Source organism: Ornithodoros turicata, chromosome 4, assembly GCF_037126465.1.
Source record: "Ornithodoros turicata isolate Travis chromosome 4, ASM3712646v1, whole genome shotgun sequence".
Lineage (NCBI taxonomy): Eukaryota > Metazoa > Arthropoda > Arachnida > Ixodida > Argasidae > Ornithodoros > Ornithodoros turicata.
The window spans coordinates 35,315,977-35,332,279 of NC_088204.1; the positions used below are offsets into that span (position 1 = coordinate 35,315,977).

General features: G+C 45.6%; 1 protein-coding gene across 1 annotated transcript in view; it reads right to left on the reverse strand.

Moving 5' to 3' along the window:
- The window catches only part of LOC135392976 (venom metalloproteinase antarease-like TtrivMP_A), a 91,502-nt gene that overhangs the window by 30,929 nt on the left and 44,270 nt on the right, over positions 1 to 16,303 (reverse strand). The window contains exons 8-12 of the mRNA XM_064623593.1: positions 15,764 to 15,909; positions 13,984 to 14,033; positions 12,528 to 12,636; positions 8,978 to 9,145; positions 5,483 to 5,627 (exon numbers count right to left, since the gene is read on the reverse strand). Of these exons, the coding sequence (XP_064479663.1) occupies positions 5,483 to 5,627; positions 8,978 to 9,145; positions 12,528 to 12,636; positions 13,984 to 14,033; positions 15,764 to 15,909 (618 nt within the window). The remainder of the gene's footprint in view (positions 1 to 5,482; positions 5,628 to 8,977; positions 9,146 to 12,527; positions 12,637 to 13,983; positions 14,034 to 15,763; positions 15,910 to 16,303) is intronic.

Below are 16,303 nucleotides of genomic sequence, written 5' to 3' on the forward strand. Positions count from 1 at the left end.
AGCCGCGCACGGTGTGATTGAGGGCGAGGTGGTCAGTATTTAAATAAAAAATCAAATGAATTTCGTGAAAAACATGACTTCCAAAGCAGGGCGCAGTAGGCATTAAAATGGGTACTACCCCTTTTGGGACCTTCGGTGGACAACTTTTAGAGAACAATATGCCACCGAAGGGGGTCATTTGTTGCAGTAATTAATAGGTTTCGGTTTACATATTTTTGTCGCGGCTGGTCGCGGTGAAGCGCAAAAGGACGGTCTTCCACTCCCTTCCACTCGCAAGGGCCTTCCCTCTGTGAAGAAAGCAGGAAGAAAGAAGCAAACAAAACCGGTAAAGAGGAAGAGTGAAACAGACCGCAATCCTATTTTGAATCACCGATAAGCGGAGTCACATGGTTAGACTGCGCTTTGGGCGCAGCCACAGCATTGTGCCCTTTTATTCTAAATGAAAACAAAAATTTAAAAAAGGTCCTCGAAGTGCCTGCCGTCTTCGCCGATACACAACTGGCATCTGTAAAATACATTATGGGTGATTGATAATAGGATTGTGCTCTGTTTCACTCTTACTCTCTACCGGTTTTGTTTGCTTCTTTCAATCAACTAATTTTGACTGCGATACGCTATTCCAGACATCGCCTTTCCAATTCCGGCACAAAAACGTCACGTTCCCTTGGCATTTTTCAGAAATTAATTAGCGAAATTGCACTAATTAAACTAACGAAATCATTACAGTAGGTGGAAAAATCATTCAGGAGTCTCATAAAGCAAGTCCCGTGTTTTTATCACCCCTAGTTTGTTTTGTGATTTTTTGACACTTTCTCGCCGGACACCCTGTATATATAGATAGTTTTAAAAAAATAGAGGCAGACAACGAAGGTGTAGGAAGTAAGAAACAAGGGGAAAGTTATTTATTTACAGGTGGAAAGTTAAGCGGTAGCATCGACGTTGCGGCGGAAGCTCCGCCTTCGTCAGGACTAAGGGGTGACAATGACTGCTTCGAGGTTTTGCAAGTGTGTAGGATAATGTCAGAATCAGGAGGGCCCCGCCACCTGGCGGCTGTCAGTAGGTCAAGTCCAGGAATACTGTGTCAAGTCTGGGCCTTATGCACATCCCTGAGAACCTGGCAGTAATATGCACTATTGATGGTGGTACCACTGGACAGAAAATCAACATGAACAACGCCAGCCTTGTCCCAGAAAACCGTGGCCATGACCTCACGCGCAGACGGGGTGCTTCGCAATTTCTTGGGAGCTGGCGAGCCCGGATGCTTCCACTGTTTTGATGCGCGTTTTGACTCAGGAGTGAAATGATGCACCCACGTTTCATCGCACGTGATGATCAGATCAAGGAACGGCTGTCCTTCAGTGTCGAAGCGGTGCCTTAGCTCTTGGGAGATTTCCAGTCTTCTCTGCCGGTCAAACACGGAGAGCTGCCTCGGGACCAAAGGGACACTAACTTGTGAGGTGTTCATGAATGATAGTGTTCAACGTTCCCACAGAAAGGTCCGTCTTTGGAGCCAGTTCGAGGCATGTTATCTGTCGGTCCTTGAGGATCAGGCGCTCCACAAGTTGGATGTTATCAGGAACTCTGACACTGGGCTCTGAGCCGCCCCGGCCGGGATCGTCCTGCAGTGATGCACAGCCGTCGCGGAACCGTTCGCACCACTCAAACGCTTTCCTGCGGCTAAGTGTATCGTGGCCATACTGAGCCCGAAGTCTTCTGTGAATTCCAGATGATTTTACGCCTTCATTCACGAGAGACTTCATGACAATTCGCTATTCGATGTGCGCGGTCACCTCGTTGTCGGCCATCTTGTCTAGCAGGTGTCTTCTGTTTTGCACAAACTTTGGACCACTACGTGGTGAACGCGGAGGCCTGTCGCGTGTGAAAATGACGAAAAAGAAGTAGCGCGAGCCATTTGTACACTCTGGAGACAGAAAATCCCGGTTTGACTTGAACGCCCCTCGTATTAACGATATACTGAATCGCCATCACAACATCCTACTCCAGGCCGAACGCACAAAGGGAATTTTCTCTGAACCGCCGGGTGTCACCTACAGGCGTGCACGCAGCTTACAAGATAGCCTAGTTCGATCTTGTTAAATCTTTCGTGGTGAGGACGACGATGCCACCTCGTGCATCACTCATTCTTCTCTAGCCCTTCCATTAAACATCGTCACCTCTGTTCCTCCGTTGTACTGTCTTCTACAAAGTGGTGCCGTGACCAGGATTCGAACCTGGGTTGTTGCGGCTATAAGATGTACCAGTCGCGTTTGCTGACGTTGGAATCGCAAGTATACTGACTCCGATCGCCTTTTAGCACCAGAATCCGATCAGACTGACACAAGAATCCGATATCGCCTTTTCGCGGGGGCAGTCTGTTAAATCTTTCCTGATTGGGACTACGACGCCACATCGTGCATCACTCATTCTTCCTAGCCCTTCCATTAAACGTCGTCACCTCTGTTCCTCCGTTGTATTGTCTTCTACAGATCTAAAGTAACGAAGCTAGAAAATTCACCAAGGGGTTGCCACCCATGCAACGGTCGTAGATGCCAGATCTGTATGTTAATGCAAACGACCCAATCGGTCAAGAGCGCAAAATCCGATTATTACGTCAAAATCAACGCTGATCTAGACTACAACTCCTCTAACGTTGTATAACGTTGTAATCGAGTGCACACGTGCCAAGCACAGTACGTGAGTAAGACTAAAACATCTTTTAGAATTAGTTTCAATGACCACCGGTCGGATGTGACGAAAAAACCTCTTCCAAAGCCTTCCAGTTTCGCGCCATTTAAGCCAACAGGGCCATTCAATTCAAGATGTTTCAATTTTGTCTTCTTCAATCAAACTTCACTACCGATCGACCCCGAGAACAACGGGAATCATACCTTATCTACCAATTCCAGTCAGCCATAAACGAAGACCCTGGTGTACTGTCAACAATAAGAAGTTTAACTACTTAGATATGGTACTGCTTTCTTAACTTTTTTTTTTCCCTTTCAACTGGGGTCCTGACAACGCCCCCTCCCAGACTCCAAGGACGATGACATCACCCAGACTTGACACAGCATTCCTTGACTTGACCTACTGACAGTCGCCAGGTGGCGGGGTCCTCCTGATTCTGACAGAGCCATTTATAGGGAGAGTTTGGCCATTCTCTGATCTTTTACCGCCTCATGGGTGGAGCCTATTTTGACGTCAGAGTCGTCGTTGCGCCGCCCAAAAAGACTGAATCCAAGCAGAATCCGCTTATCAGCCATCTGATGCGCGCCATATTGATGATGTACGTCAGCTTTGTTGTCGCAATGAATGCAATCTAGAGGAATAACCGGCTTATGACCCACAGCCGCCTCTGATAAGGGGGGTTTTGTTGCCAAACTGAAAGAGTTCAAGGACGAAGGGCTTTCGGAGGACAATGTACGCACGTGTCTTCCCTCATTGCATCGTAAACAACGATCAGCATCAATATGGCGTCGGCGACCGGCTGATAACGAGACAACAATAGAGCACGGCGAGGGAGGTGCCTTAGCCATGACGTCGCCATGACACGCTTCAAATTAGGCTCCTCCTAATGGCCAAACTCTCCCTATAAACGGCTCTGGATTCTGACGTCGACCTACACACGTGCAAAAGCTCCAAGCAGTCATTATCACCCCTCAGTCCTGACGAAGGCGGAGTTTCCGCCTCAACGTCGACGCTACCGCTTAACTTTCCACCTGAAAATAAATAACTTCCCCCCTCTTTTCTTACTTCCTACACCTTCGCTGTCTGCCTCTAATTTTTTTAAACTACCTATTTAATTTCGCGGTCGCCCGAACACATTTCTTTCAGCGCATATATACACAAATGGAACCAACTGTACGTGCTTGGCAGTTGTGTGGTCGATCCAAAAATATTTTTTTCATCGCCCCTTGTCAATTAATTAGCGGTATTTAATTTTCTAACTTTTTACTCATCGGCTTTATCTCTCAGATGTCAATGAGAAAGTTGTAGTACATGAATGTCGAAAAAGACACAACTGAATCTGAAGTGGTTCGAGGTCGCTGTGGCTTGTGGTTTCGTTTTTTCCCGGGTTTAAAAGTTGGTTTCAGATGCCGAGCGGACAGCAGATCGCTGCCCACAGTCCGGCACCCGCGCGATTCCAGCGCCCTCCGGTGTACACTGACCTTCAGATTAGTGCTTGGAGACCATCTTTGGGCCACGTCACACAAGATATTTCACCTGTTTCACGGAACACCTATCAGAGTGCACTGCATTCGTCGCGCGCGTGTGCCGAATTATGGGGAGCGCTCTCTAGTGCGCGCTGCTTCTGAAACCAATTTTTAAACCCGGGAAAACACGAAACCACAAGCCATAGCAACCGCGAGCCACTTCAGTTGCGCCTTTTTCGACATGCACTACAACTTCCTCATTGACATCTGAGAGCTAAAAGCGATAATTAAAAAGTTAGAAAATTAATTACCGCAAATTAATTCACAAGGGGCGATGAAAATATATTTTTGGACAGACCACACAACTGCCAAGCACGTACAGTTGGTTCCATTTGTGTAGAGCACTCTGTTTTTTCTATAGTCGCTGGCTCTTTTTCAGTGGGACACCCTGCATATATATATTCCTGAATTGAAATGCTTTCAGTCATTCGAACACGCCGTTGGCACATTTTTATCTTTTCGGATCTTTGCAATCGTTCCGCGATGGACCTGGTCTGCGAGCCGGGTGGCGCGAGCGAGCAGCAACGTCAGCGCCCCAAAATATGCAACGCGCAGTGGTTTAGCAGACGATGACGGCAGTTTCGAATACATGGTCTCAACTTGACAATATTCACAGTATTTTTCTGTGGGTTTCTTATAGGTTTTGTAGCTTTCCTTGGCGCCATACGGCTTGAAACACCATTCGCAAGCCACTGACGAAACTGCCTACTGTTGGATCGGTGGCCGCTTGCTCACCAAATGGCGCTGTGCAAACTTCACTGGAACAGCCCTATATATGAGCAGACTATGATATGTACGGACGCGCGACCGCAAGCGTGCCGGGACAGCGCACTCATTTTCTTGTTATTGTGGCTACGTCACTGCTCGCCATCTCCCATTCGGAACCAATAAAATCTTCCTTACCTGCTGAAGAGAAAATCTGACCTGGGGCTAGTACTTCATTAAAATTGCCGAGCGGAAAACTTCAGTTGTGTGTTCAATCTGGGATTTCCGCAGGATTTTCATCTCGAGGGGGTGTTCGAATTTTGTAGCTAGGATGTGACGCCCGTATCTGGTGAGATTTGGGGATTTTGTAGCAGGTATTTCTGTCCTTCTGGCAGGTAGCTTGGGGGTGGGGGATGTCATCAGATTTGTAAGTATTGTGACAGATTGTGTTACGGGATACTTGGAATCCCGTGCGCACTAGGAAATACGACGCAAATACATTTAATGGACTCTTAAGGTGCCAGTTGTTCGAATAGTTAGAAAGTGCAGGCGTATATAGGGCTCACCCAATCGTAGAAGTAAGAGTATCCTCGATGTCTAAAGGTGATGTCGCAAAGTTTGTTTAGCGTCACTACGAATCCGGGCAGGGAACGCGACTTCTCCATTTCTGTGTGGCTGCTGTTCACGAACAAGCACTTGTATTGGGGTAACCTGCAAGATACTCAACCCTTTAGTTAGAAAGGACGAACAATACAGGCAAAGCGTACTTGACAACAACACGTGACACCTCTCAGTAGCTCGTAGTGCAGCGAGTCTTCCAGCTGTTCAACGCGACTTTCTCAGTGGTCACATTCGCAAGTCTTTGCGAACGCCACATAACTAATAAAAACATAATACAGCTTTCTCCTACTGATATATCCCTATATGGACGAGAATACGTACTTGGTGTGGATTGGTGCATTGTTTGGATATTGGAATCTAATTGATGTCGTTGCAGTGTGTGATCGCAATATGATGAGCATTGACCGACTCAACACCAATTTGGATTTGTCAGTAGGACCAAGCTACATTTGCATCTCAGTCACAACTCCACAGTGGCACCAGTTAGTAAGATTTGTTTATTCTAATCTCTCTCATGGTAGAAGCCTGAGCTGTTTTAATGGCTAGTCGGGAAAAAGTTGTCTATCGATCCAGATTATTTCCGTGGCTGTGACACCCATGACACAAGGATTCGGTAAATGCCACACGGAGCGTCGTCGCGTTCAGAATAAGCGAATGATATCAATGGCGGTCAGATATGGGGAAGTCTGTGAAATCAATGTAGACCAACGTATAGCAGTTCAGATGAGGCAATGAAACGTAGACGAAGGACAGAATTTAAGGCTCACAACCCTAGTCACAGAGCTCGATGTTGTGAGGCTTTAAAGAAGCACAGAAGGCACTTGGGAAGTGCATTTTTTGATATTGTTATATAAATATGCTACCTTCAGGGGCATCATGCAAAGTAATGTAATGAACCAAAATGTAAACCAAACCAAAATGCAAATAATGTCCCCTGTTCCCACATAACACAAGTCATTCGGCTTTATTAAGTTTAGTCATTATGTTTATTTATTATTTAGTCCTTAGGTACACCTCTTTCCATGTCATACGGAGAGTGATATCAAACGAAGGACTTTAAGGGGAAGAGAAAGTGAGATGCAGGCACCATGTACTGCTCGTTTTTTATGACACGCACACAAGCCATTGCGTGCCACTTCTTGATACTTTAACCAATAATGAATTTCAAATATTGACAGCTTGCTGACCGTGGAGTTAACAGACGTCTGCAACGAGACACAGCGCGGGGCCGACCTGGATTGCAGGACAGAAACCATGATTGTGAAGTGCTACGTAAGGCAGTTGAGACAGATTATTAACTACTATTAAACCTGTTTAAAATAAAGACGGCAACCCTTGACCACCGTTGCTACGGTTTATACAGTTGTAACTTGTAGGAAGATCAGTGAAAGTATATATAGACAGGTTGCGAAACTTCCATAGGCTTCTGTGTCTTCAGAATGACGACACGATAGAGACAGTCAGCGTCATCCATCCGTTGCGCGGACTACTACAATTGTAAATAAATGACGTCAGACATGACGTCAGCAGTATGAATAATAAGCAGTGCATAAATGGCCATAGCATGTTTGCATTCGGGGGCTTCGTTTGCGTTGTATTCCCTTCCTCTTTTCCTGACCGAACCATACTAATCATATGAGGTTTAATGACACATATCAGTTCGAAATACATACAGATATCACAGGTTTTGACAAAGGGTACGTGATAACCATAAATAAACAGGAAGTTTCACTTGAGATCCATTGCTCTCCTAGAGCTAAATGTACACTTAGTGATTACCCGTTCGTATTTCTTCAATGAGTGGTCATAATAAGTCCGGTGCTAAATATATGGCATCGTTGGTGATCTGCTAACACTCACGCTATCATGGCCGGTCTCGTCATGACGAACCCTTTTCTTTTTCTTTTTTTTCTCGGGGCCAACAACAGGGGTGCATTGCACTCATCTGTTCACACGTGTTAGTCTTGGTCTACAGCTTCGAGATGTGAACGTCGCTTCCAGTTTAATCTAAAAACTGTACGACGTCCGCGTTACAATGCACGTACACACAGCACGGATACAAGTATGAAGAGACAAACTGTTACACATGCGCAGTGGAGCAGCATAATGAAGCGTACTCGGGTGGTAGATGATTTCGTATATGTGTAATAGTGGAGCAACAGATAGCGCTTCCTATATTTAAATTATGAATAAACTATTAGCACATACAAGACCAGTGCGTGCATCGTAAATATTGTTTTGCTTACGATCGTACCTGTGCTTCGAACACCCAGGATGGCTCGAGTCACGGAGATGACAGTGTTGAAGGGTAAGATTTGTTGCTTTTTCCTGCCTTCGTTACCTGGCTAAATCAATCTTGGGTCAGCACCATCTGTTCCCCTCTCTCTTTTCGCGTCGTCTGCTCCTTGTCGTCAGCCGTTGTTCCGGAGCGATTAGACTGACCACTGACCAGTGACCACGTAGACATTGTCTACCACGCATATGTTCGTGCAATTCTAGAGTATTCCAGCGCCGTTTGGGACCTCTCGGAGATCACTCTTAGGCAAAAACTAGAAAAAATACGGAAACAAGCTGCAAGATTTTTAGCAAATAATTATTCGCCGTACGTCCGCTACGTTTATTTAGAGTCCATGCCGGGATGGGGGTCATCAGAAAACCGCAGAACAAAAGCTCATTTGAAAGTTCTACGGGATGTTTATTACGAATTAATCGGTACTCCTCCAAGCAAATATCTCTTAACACCTCCTTTTATTTTGAGCGACTCGACCAGAGATGCAAAATTGAACCTTATCGTTTTCGTACAACTATCGCCAACCGTGTTGTACACCCTTCTTCGTGACCTGTCCTGTCCTCGTCCAGTGTTATCTTTTCAAGCAAGTTCTGTACGTTGCCTTCTGAGTGACTTCTACATATTTTTTCCTCTCTCTTTCGTTCGATAAACTGTCGATTGTCATCCCCTACCCACTGCCATTCCTGTGGAACAGTGGGGTTTTCTTAATAAATACATGTCAGGTCTGTGAAAGAGGCTTTTCTGTCGCAGCCCCGTGCAAATCCCCACGGACGTCTCTGTGGTGTTCCGGGACATTCCAATCCTGCATCTTCAACAACCACTATTTTGTTCGCTTTCACCACGCTGTACAGCGCACATTGCAGGCTGGCTGGCACAGTTGAGTACGTTCTGAATAGATGACGCACGAGTAGTCTCAGCGTTGCTGGATCACGAAGTCAGGAAGTTTTCTCTTCGCGCAAAATTCGTATCTATGTAAAAATTATATATCTCAAGCATCCAAGTTACGAGCTTTAAGGACATAAAGATTCTTTAGGTTTACCATCGACTCTACAGTCCCTTTATAATGATTCTACATTATGCCTGCCTGTGCTTATCAAGCGCGATGACTGCAGACTATCCGACAACAGTGAGGCAAAAGACATGTACTTACGCAGAGACGTACTGCATTTGAGCGACGCAGCACGGCGAGAACTTGTACTCGTTGTTGTCTCGTTGCACGTAGCTCATAATGTAACCCCAGGACCAAGGACATTCAATGGCTCCTGGATGACCTCTCACACGCCGGGTCGGTGGCTCTCCATCATGAACGCAACCCAAGCTGTATCATATAAAAGGAATGTTAATGAAGGCCCTTACGCTGCGTGCACTACTAAGCTGGAACGCAGTACTCAGTACGGAGTTTTGGCACAGTACACTATACAAATTTGAAGAGCACGTTGACACAGAGAATGACCGCGGCATACCCTTCATCTGTACTTGTATCGATGAAAATAAATCTCAATCTGAATTCTTCATTGACTGGATGAGAAAACCGCTTCACCATTGGTATCAGAGTTGTACACGTTGCCCAAAAAGAGAACTAAATACGTCACTAGTTCTTTCGAACAAATAGTAACTAAATACGTTACCCGTTACTAACAAATGAAACGAACGTGTTCCCATTACTTGGAAGGAAGGAGATACTTCCATACGTTACATTTTCATACCAGACAGAAGAAATAAGAAAGCATCGCTTACTTTATATTTTTCAGCGCATTTATGATGAATCGCACTTCAGTAGCAACTGGTATTCAAAGCTGACTGAATGAGTTCACGAGTAAGGACAGAGAGAGAAAGCGCTACACTCTCTCAGCGCAGCGAAAGCTTAAAGGAGCAGTCTAGAGGCCCACAACTTTGTTTCTGTTTTTGGTCAGTATGGAATGTTAGGCGGCCGAAAACAGTTTTCCCACAATTAGTGCAACCGTAGCGAAATTGGGACGCCTGCAATAGCTCCCCGAACCTCCCGTGCGCGAAACACCCTCCTTCGCCTTCACGATGGGCACGTGATGAGCGCCACCACGCGCGTCGCTATGTGACGCAAGTGGTGAGGACACTCCTCATTGGACCTGGGATCACATGATCGAGGTGAGCAACATCGTGCAGGCATCGTGCATCGTGAGCGTCTGCTACCGCTTCGGAGAGGCCATGCGTTCTCCGGCTACGTGATGTCCGAAACGGAGGGTTTGAAGGCTGTCCACGACATAACCACGATTTTTTGGGACCGCAGACACCACGGGAAGAAGGAGTGGTGCAGCCCGAAATTAACTGCGCTTGTACAGCGAAAACCCCATGCTCCCCGATAGTGTGCAGCCTGTCCGACCGTTTTCACCGCGCAATTGGTTCAGTGGCTAACAGGTGGCGCCACAATACCGCCGCCTTGCTTTCTGCTACTGTGAATTCTGAGATTGCATAGAAGCCACGGATATATTACCCTTGTGATGGTAATCTTATTTTCTCAGGCTGCATCCGGCTTTGTTTTTTTAGAAAACGTGATGTAAATCATATAAAGAATAGAAGTCAACAAGAAACAGCTCGCAATGTTCGTAGCAGACGGTTATTCCTACGAACGAATGAGGGGCTCTCTACCACCAACGTCACACTAGAGTGGGTGTGGTCTGCAGTTGGAGCGCTCCGGCCTGTCACCGCGACAGCGACTTTTCCAAATTAATTGCACCTTGGTGAAACAACTTTGGACAGAAATATTTTGTGGGAATGCTTTTAATATACTGCTTTACAAGATGACAGCACTTTTTGGCCATGTTAGATACCACTTTAATGCTCCTTTAAAAGGAGGAACACAGAGAACACTGAAAGAAGGAAGTCACTGAAAAGGTTAGCCGGGTGTAGGACTCGAAACCACATCTTCTCGATTGCCGGTCCAGCTAGGGCTCCTCCGAATTGTTCTGAGCTAACACACCTCCCCAACTACTTCTCACAGTCGGTCACTGTCAGTGCACAGGTGCCGCTTGCGCCGTTCCGCCGTATGAATGTGTGTGTGTGAGCGAGAAAACATGTGAGAATGAAAGTGGAATAAGTGAGCGAGTGAGCGGATGTGGTTTATCCCTTTAAATGACGCACCCTTTGAAGTCGTTGGGGAGGTGTGTTAGCTTAGCCCAATTGGTAGAGCCCCATGACCGGCAATCCAGAAGATGTGGGTTCGAGTCCTACAGCTGGCTAACCTTCTCGGTGACTTCCTTCTTTCATTGTTCTTGGGCACTTGAAGCTTGTGTGTTGTCCTGTCTTCTGTGTTCCAGCTCCAGAATATCAATTTCCGTCGTGTTACAAATAATACTTTGAGTGTTGAAACACTGCGGGCACTAGAGCACAGAGCAAGGCGGCAGCCTGGTGGAATGCCGCCATGTGCGCAGGAAAAACCGCCATGATGACAGTTTAGTGGTGACTAATGGGTGACAGGGATGGGGAGCAATGAGTAACTTGCAGTAAAGCGTTACTAATTTTTGTAACTAAGTTCGTTGTTAGTTGCATTTTTAGAAAGTAACTGAGTCGTTACTTTGTTACCAAAACCAGTAACCCCTTACCGAGTAACGCGTTACGCACAGCTCTGGTTGGTATAAGTCTTTGGCTGAAAATGGCGACTGCGTAGTGCCCTTGTATAAGAAAAAAGAAGAAGAACTTTCGTGGTATTGTCCGTGTCATTCGTACATCTCTTTTGGTATGCGAGTTACGTGCAACTGATCGCTACTTATAACGGCAGTGGTGCATCGTCTATCGTCATTCCGTCTTCATCCTGAGTTCGGTTGGATCCCTCACTGCTATTCCTCTCTTAAGAACAACCGCATCACAGAGATTGGCGGTTTTGTAGTGCAGTAAATTGGATGCACTTCACGAAATTGAAATTAGTTATCGCCATTGTGATGTCATGTTACATTTTACTAGCGTACGCTTCCTCGATATGGTTAACGAGGAAAAGTAAGGTGTCGTTTTCGGAGTTATAATTTTGATTCAATGGGAACAATGTCTGGGATCCTTGCCATTCCCGTGTAAAATGTAAAAAGACATCGATCACAAGTTACAGCGACTGCATGGACGTAAACTATTTCTGACCAGCTGTTGCACGCTCATAACTTCAAAAAAAAAAAAAAACATTTCACTTGCGCACATCAAGCTTTGTTATTCCGTTCACCACGCGTGGCCGGTGGGGGCCCTCGACGGTAGCTTTAAAAATCTATCCATCCATATCATTTGTGCAAGCATAGCTGCTAACCCATTTTATTGTCTGGGAGCAGGTATATGTGATTGAGAGCGTGTGTGTAGCGTGATATTAGAGCTGCTGTGAGCATGGCAGATCTTGTAGGAAGGCGTGCTGCAACCCAAACCCGTGTCTCTGAAAAGTGTGCCACCATATGCAACCTCTTCAGTTGTACTAAACGGGCTTGTCCTGTTCACGTCCTCTTTTCTGTTGCACTAATTGCTAGTTCAAATATGCGTCAGAAACTCGCCCAAACTGACACTGTCTTTTACATGATCTGATGTTCACGGTCGTACCTGAGTCACAACATAACGAAAATAAGGACCCGCCGCTTCCGACGTCGAACACCATGGACACTGCATCGTATACGTGTTTTAAAGGCCTTCGGTGAAATAAGCATCTCGTGGATCTGCCCAAAGAACGTCCTATTCAATGACGATGTAGAACTTGCCTGTGCGCCACCTCGTGTGCCATGGCGCGGACGATGTCGAAGGACCAGGCTCTATCTTCGATTAATGATTGTCGATGTAGTGTGCAGGCACCTGCCACATAGGCTATGCCTGTGATAGCGATAAAATAAATATGTAGAACACGAAAATATGACCAAAGCAGAAGGGGGCAAGTGAGCTGTTGTAACGTAGACTACGGTGGCATTTCCATGAGTTTCAGGAAGCGGGGCACAAAACACAGCATTGGATGTTGTGTTATGCTTCCTCGTCCGCTGCCTTAAAGTCAACATATGCCATATTTATTAATGGTGCGTATTAAAAAGGAGTGCACGACGTCACGTTTGTATGCAAAGTAGTGTGATGATGCTCTGTTCAATCATTCTGACTCTTGACCCCAAGTTATGCCGTAAATGTACACGTGTTATGAATGTAACACATGGCTGCTTGCAAGTTTTACAGCACAGGAGGACAATTACTTTGTGAGGCACAAAGTAATCCAGCTCGATTACTTCATTGCATGACATTGGTCGTCACGCCTTAGTGACCACGCCTTCTTCACATAAAGACCAATAACGGACAAAGACACAGAGTAATCGAGGTCGATTATTTTGACGAGAATAAGGCCCCTGGGTAGCTATTCTCGTCAAAAGTAATCGAGCTCGTTTACTTTACGTCACGAACTGTTGGGCAGACCTACCAGAATATGCTCCGCCCATAGACCCCGCCCTTATTTATCCCTAGCTGGTATCCCTAGCCGTCGCTCACTGGTGTCTCTAGCGCATGAACAGTAGGAAGGTCGCCCTTTCCTACGACATGGGGGAGCTATGTGCTATACTGAAATAAACGATAGGGAGAAAAGGAGGGGAAAGCGTGGTGCATAGGTGTAAACGTGTATTACAATTAATGTGATGTGGTGATATTCAGTTCACTGTGTAATAACCTTCGTGTGCATAGATTGCGAAACATTGCGCATTTCGCCACGTTCGGAGTCAAGTGGCGCCACACTGCAGGCTATGCACTCTACGCCCACATATGGCACGGCCACACGGGCGGCCTCGCAGTGATATGAGCCCTCCGATAAAGCGCGAAGATTACAGGATCAAGGGCTCGACTATTGGCTGAGAACGCGTGTCATTCACCTCTGTTCTTCACGCTTTCTTCGCGTAACGACCAATGATAGGCGAGACACAAAGTAATCGAGGTCGATTACTTTGATGAGAATAGCTCCGCTGTACGGGAGGGTAAGTTTTTGTCATTAAATATTCTGCTGCGTTTGAGAACCTGTTGTCTTGTCCTTCCTGTTTCCTTGTCACGTGTTCTACGTCTAGTAACTATGTACCAGCTCGCGTGTGCCATAGCGCTTCTTCACATCAACATATCCGAATGCACAATAGAACCAATCAAAATTAATATTGAAAGGGGTAGTGGAAAGTTCTTTATATAGAGCTGGGTACACACCTCCAGTCGTGCAGTCCAGCCTGTCCCGGTTGATTATACAGAAGTCTCTCCTACGGATGTTTCAACGTGCATACGTTACGCAAGGTTACTATAAATATACGTCGAAATGGGAAACAAAAAAGAGAAGAAACACTGTCAAGGAGCCCGCGATGAGGGGATCACACACGTAACATAACAACGGTTAGGAGCAACTGAGGTTTATTTGAACAAGAACTTTCGTGCAAGAGGCTGCACTTCTTCAGGTTACACAACTAACCTCAGCCTCTTGCACGAAAGTTCTTGTTCAAATAAACCTCAGCTGCTCCTAACCGTTTTAAGTTATTATAATATACAATGTGTGCTCTATCCATATGTGATCTCTGTAGTGGATCCCGGGTGGTTGCCCTCCCAACCGTCTACCTTAAACGTCAGCTCTCATGGTATTCTATGTGCGTTCAGTATCGCAAGTGCTTTTCTGCCTAGGTACTTTCTGCAGGTACTCCACGCCGTATTGTTGTAATCCTATGATTCGTGTACTTTTGTCAAGTTCGTCTCACTTAAACGGCACATCAGACGAACTCACAGCATGCAGAATGGTTGACTGGGGACCGCTAGTTGTGGACTACATAAATCCACTTAGTGCAATTGGAGAACTTCGAATGAAGTACAAGGTGATACAATACGCCATTGGGAAATACACAATGTACACTTCAAAGACACTTCATGTACACACCGATAAATTCTGGTATGTACAGTTGTGGACAAAGGATTTGAGACTGACATAAATTGTTGAAGCCCTGTTCGTTCTGAATATCAGCCATGCCGAAAAATGGGCTGCTAAAATAATTTCATTTGTCTTTTCGTTAGCTTACAGTAAATCGATAAAGACAACAGGTGGCTGATGTCACTTTATCATTCAGTTCGAAAGGTAAAAGAAAGCAGATTTATTTAAAGGGGAGGTGCTCTTCTTCTCATAATGGTGACCCAAGGGAACGCGTGGAATCATCATTGCTCTTCATCAAAGTGAGTTCACAGGCAAGTACATAGGTGCGAGTAAGGTTCCGCCTAAATCAACCGTTTATCGGATCAATGATGACTTAAAGAAGATAGCTTAGAGGACGTAAGAACTCCTATCTGCAAGTATTTAGTTACGGGCGTAGTAGGTGTGATATTGTTCTTCTACGCTTCGTAATTCTATTTACAATTTATTGTTCGATACTTCTCCTTTATAACATGTGCAGCGTTAATACAAAAACGCATTTTTTTCCCGGATACGGGCGAGTAGACGTACCGTCATCCAGATGCCTCTATAGGTTGTTACGTCATTTTAAGAATTGTAGCACCCATTCTGACACCAAGATGGAGGTACGCATAACGTTCTGCCATTACACTCTTAAATATTATCTTCACCACATAGCACGCTCCTAGCCGACCATCATCCCGAATGACAACATTCTCGTCCCAGATTTGTTGAAAACGGGAGGCGGAGCCCATTTTGCAGCGCTGATGCCGTACATAATGGATACATGAAAGGCTCCTCCCTTTACCAAGAAATGTAGCCATCTGCATTTATCCCTTTATCTACAAATGTTATCAACAAAGCAGATATAGAAAATCGGTCTCCCGTTTCCCGTGTCTACATAAAAGTATTCGATATTAAATGCCTTACAAAGTCAAGAAGGTTCATGAGCTACATACGGTGTACTTCGGGAAAATTAAGAAATCCGCGGAAGAATTCAGCAGCTTTGCTCATGTGATACGAGTTGCATAGAGTGTCGTCCGATGGTTGGTCTATACGCACCCAGTCACGTGCACTAGCACGTCCACCCGTCGAAATAGTTGCGGGTCATTCACCCTGTAGTATTCTTTGAAGGCTTCAAGTGTTCCAATCATGTCATTATAATCACTGTTCCTAATCTTCTTTAAGTAGGTGAGTTCCACGCCCTCCTGTGAAAGAATATTCCGAAAATGCATGGGCAACCTGTTACACGCGACGTGACACTTTCCATCAGCATATCGGCTATGGTATATCTCCTGATGTGCTTAGGGCACGGCGAAAGATATTCTACGGATTTAGGCTGACGTTTAAGATATAAGAGTACCGATAGCTTCTTTTGATTCGATAAAACCGACGTTCAGGCATAGAGGTAGGATTCGTCCGCTGGATCTCAGAGACTGCGGCCATAGGCAGGGGTCACTGAATAAAGCAGTTAATCAACGGCAAAAGAGTATCTTTGTGGCATTCTTGCTAAACGTCACGGCATATGAGAACCCAGGTACCCCCTGTGGAGACCATGCCGGTGAAGTTGACAACTTCACACTGTACAAGCTCTTGTTCTTC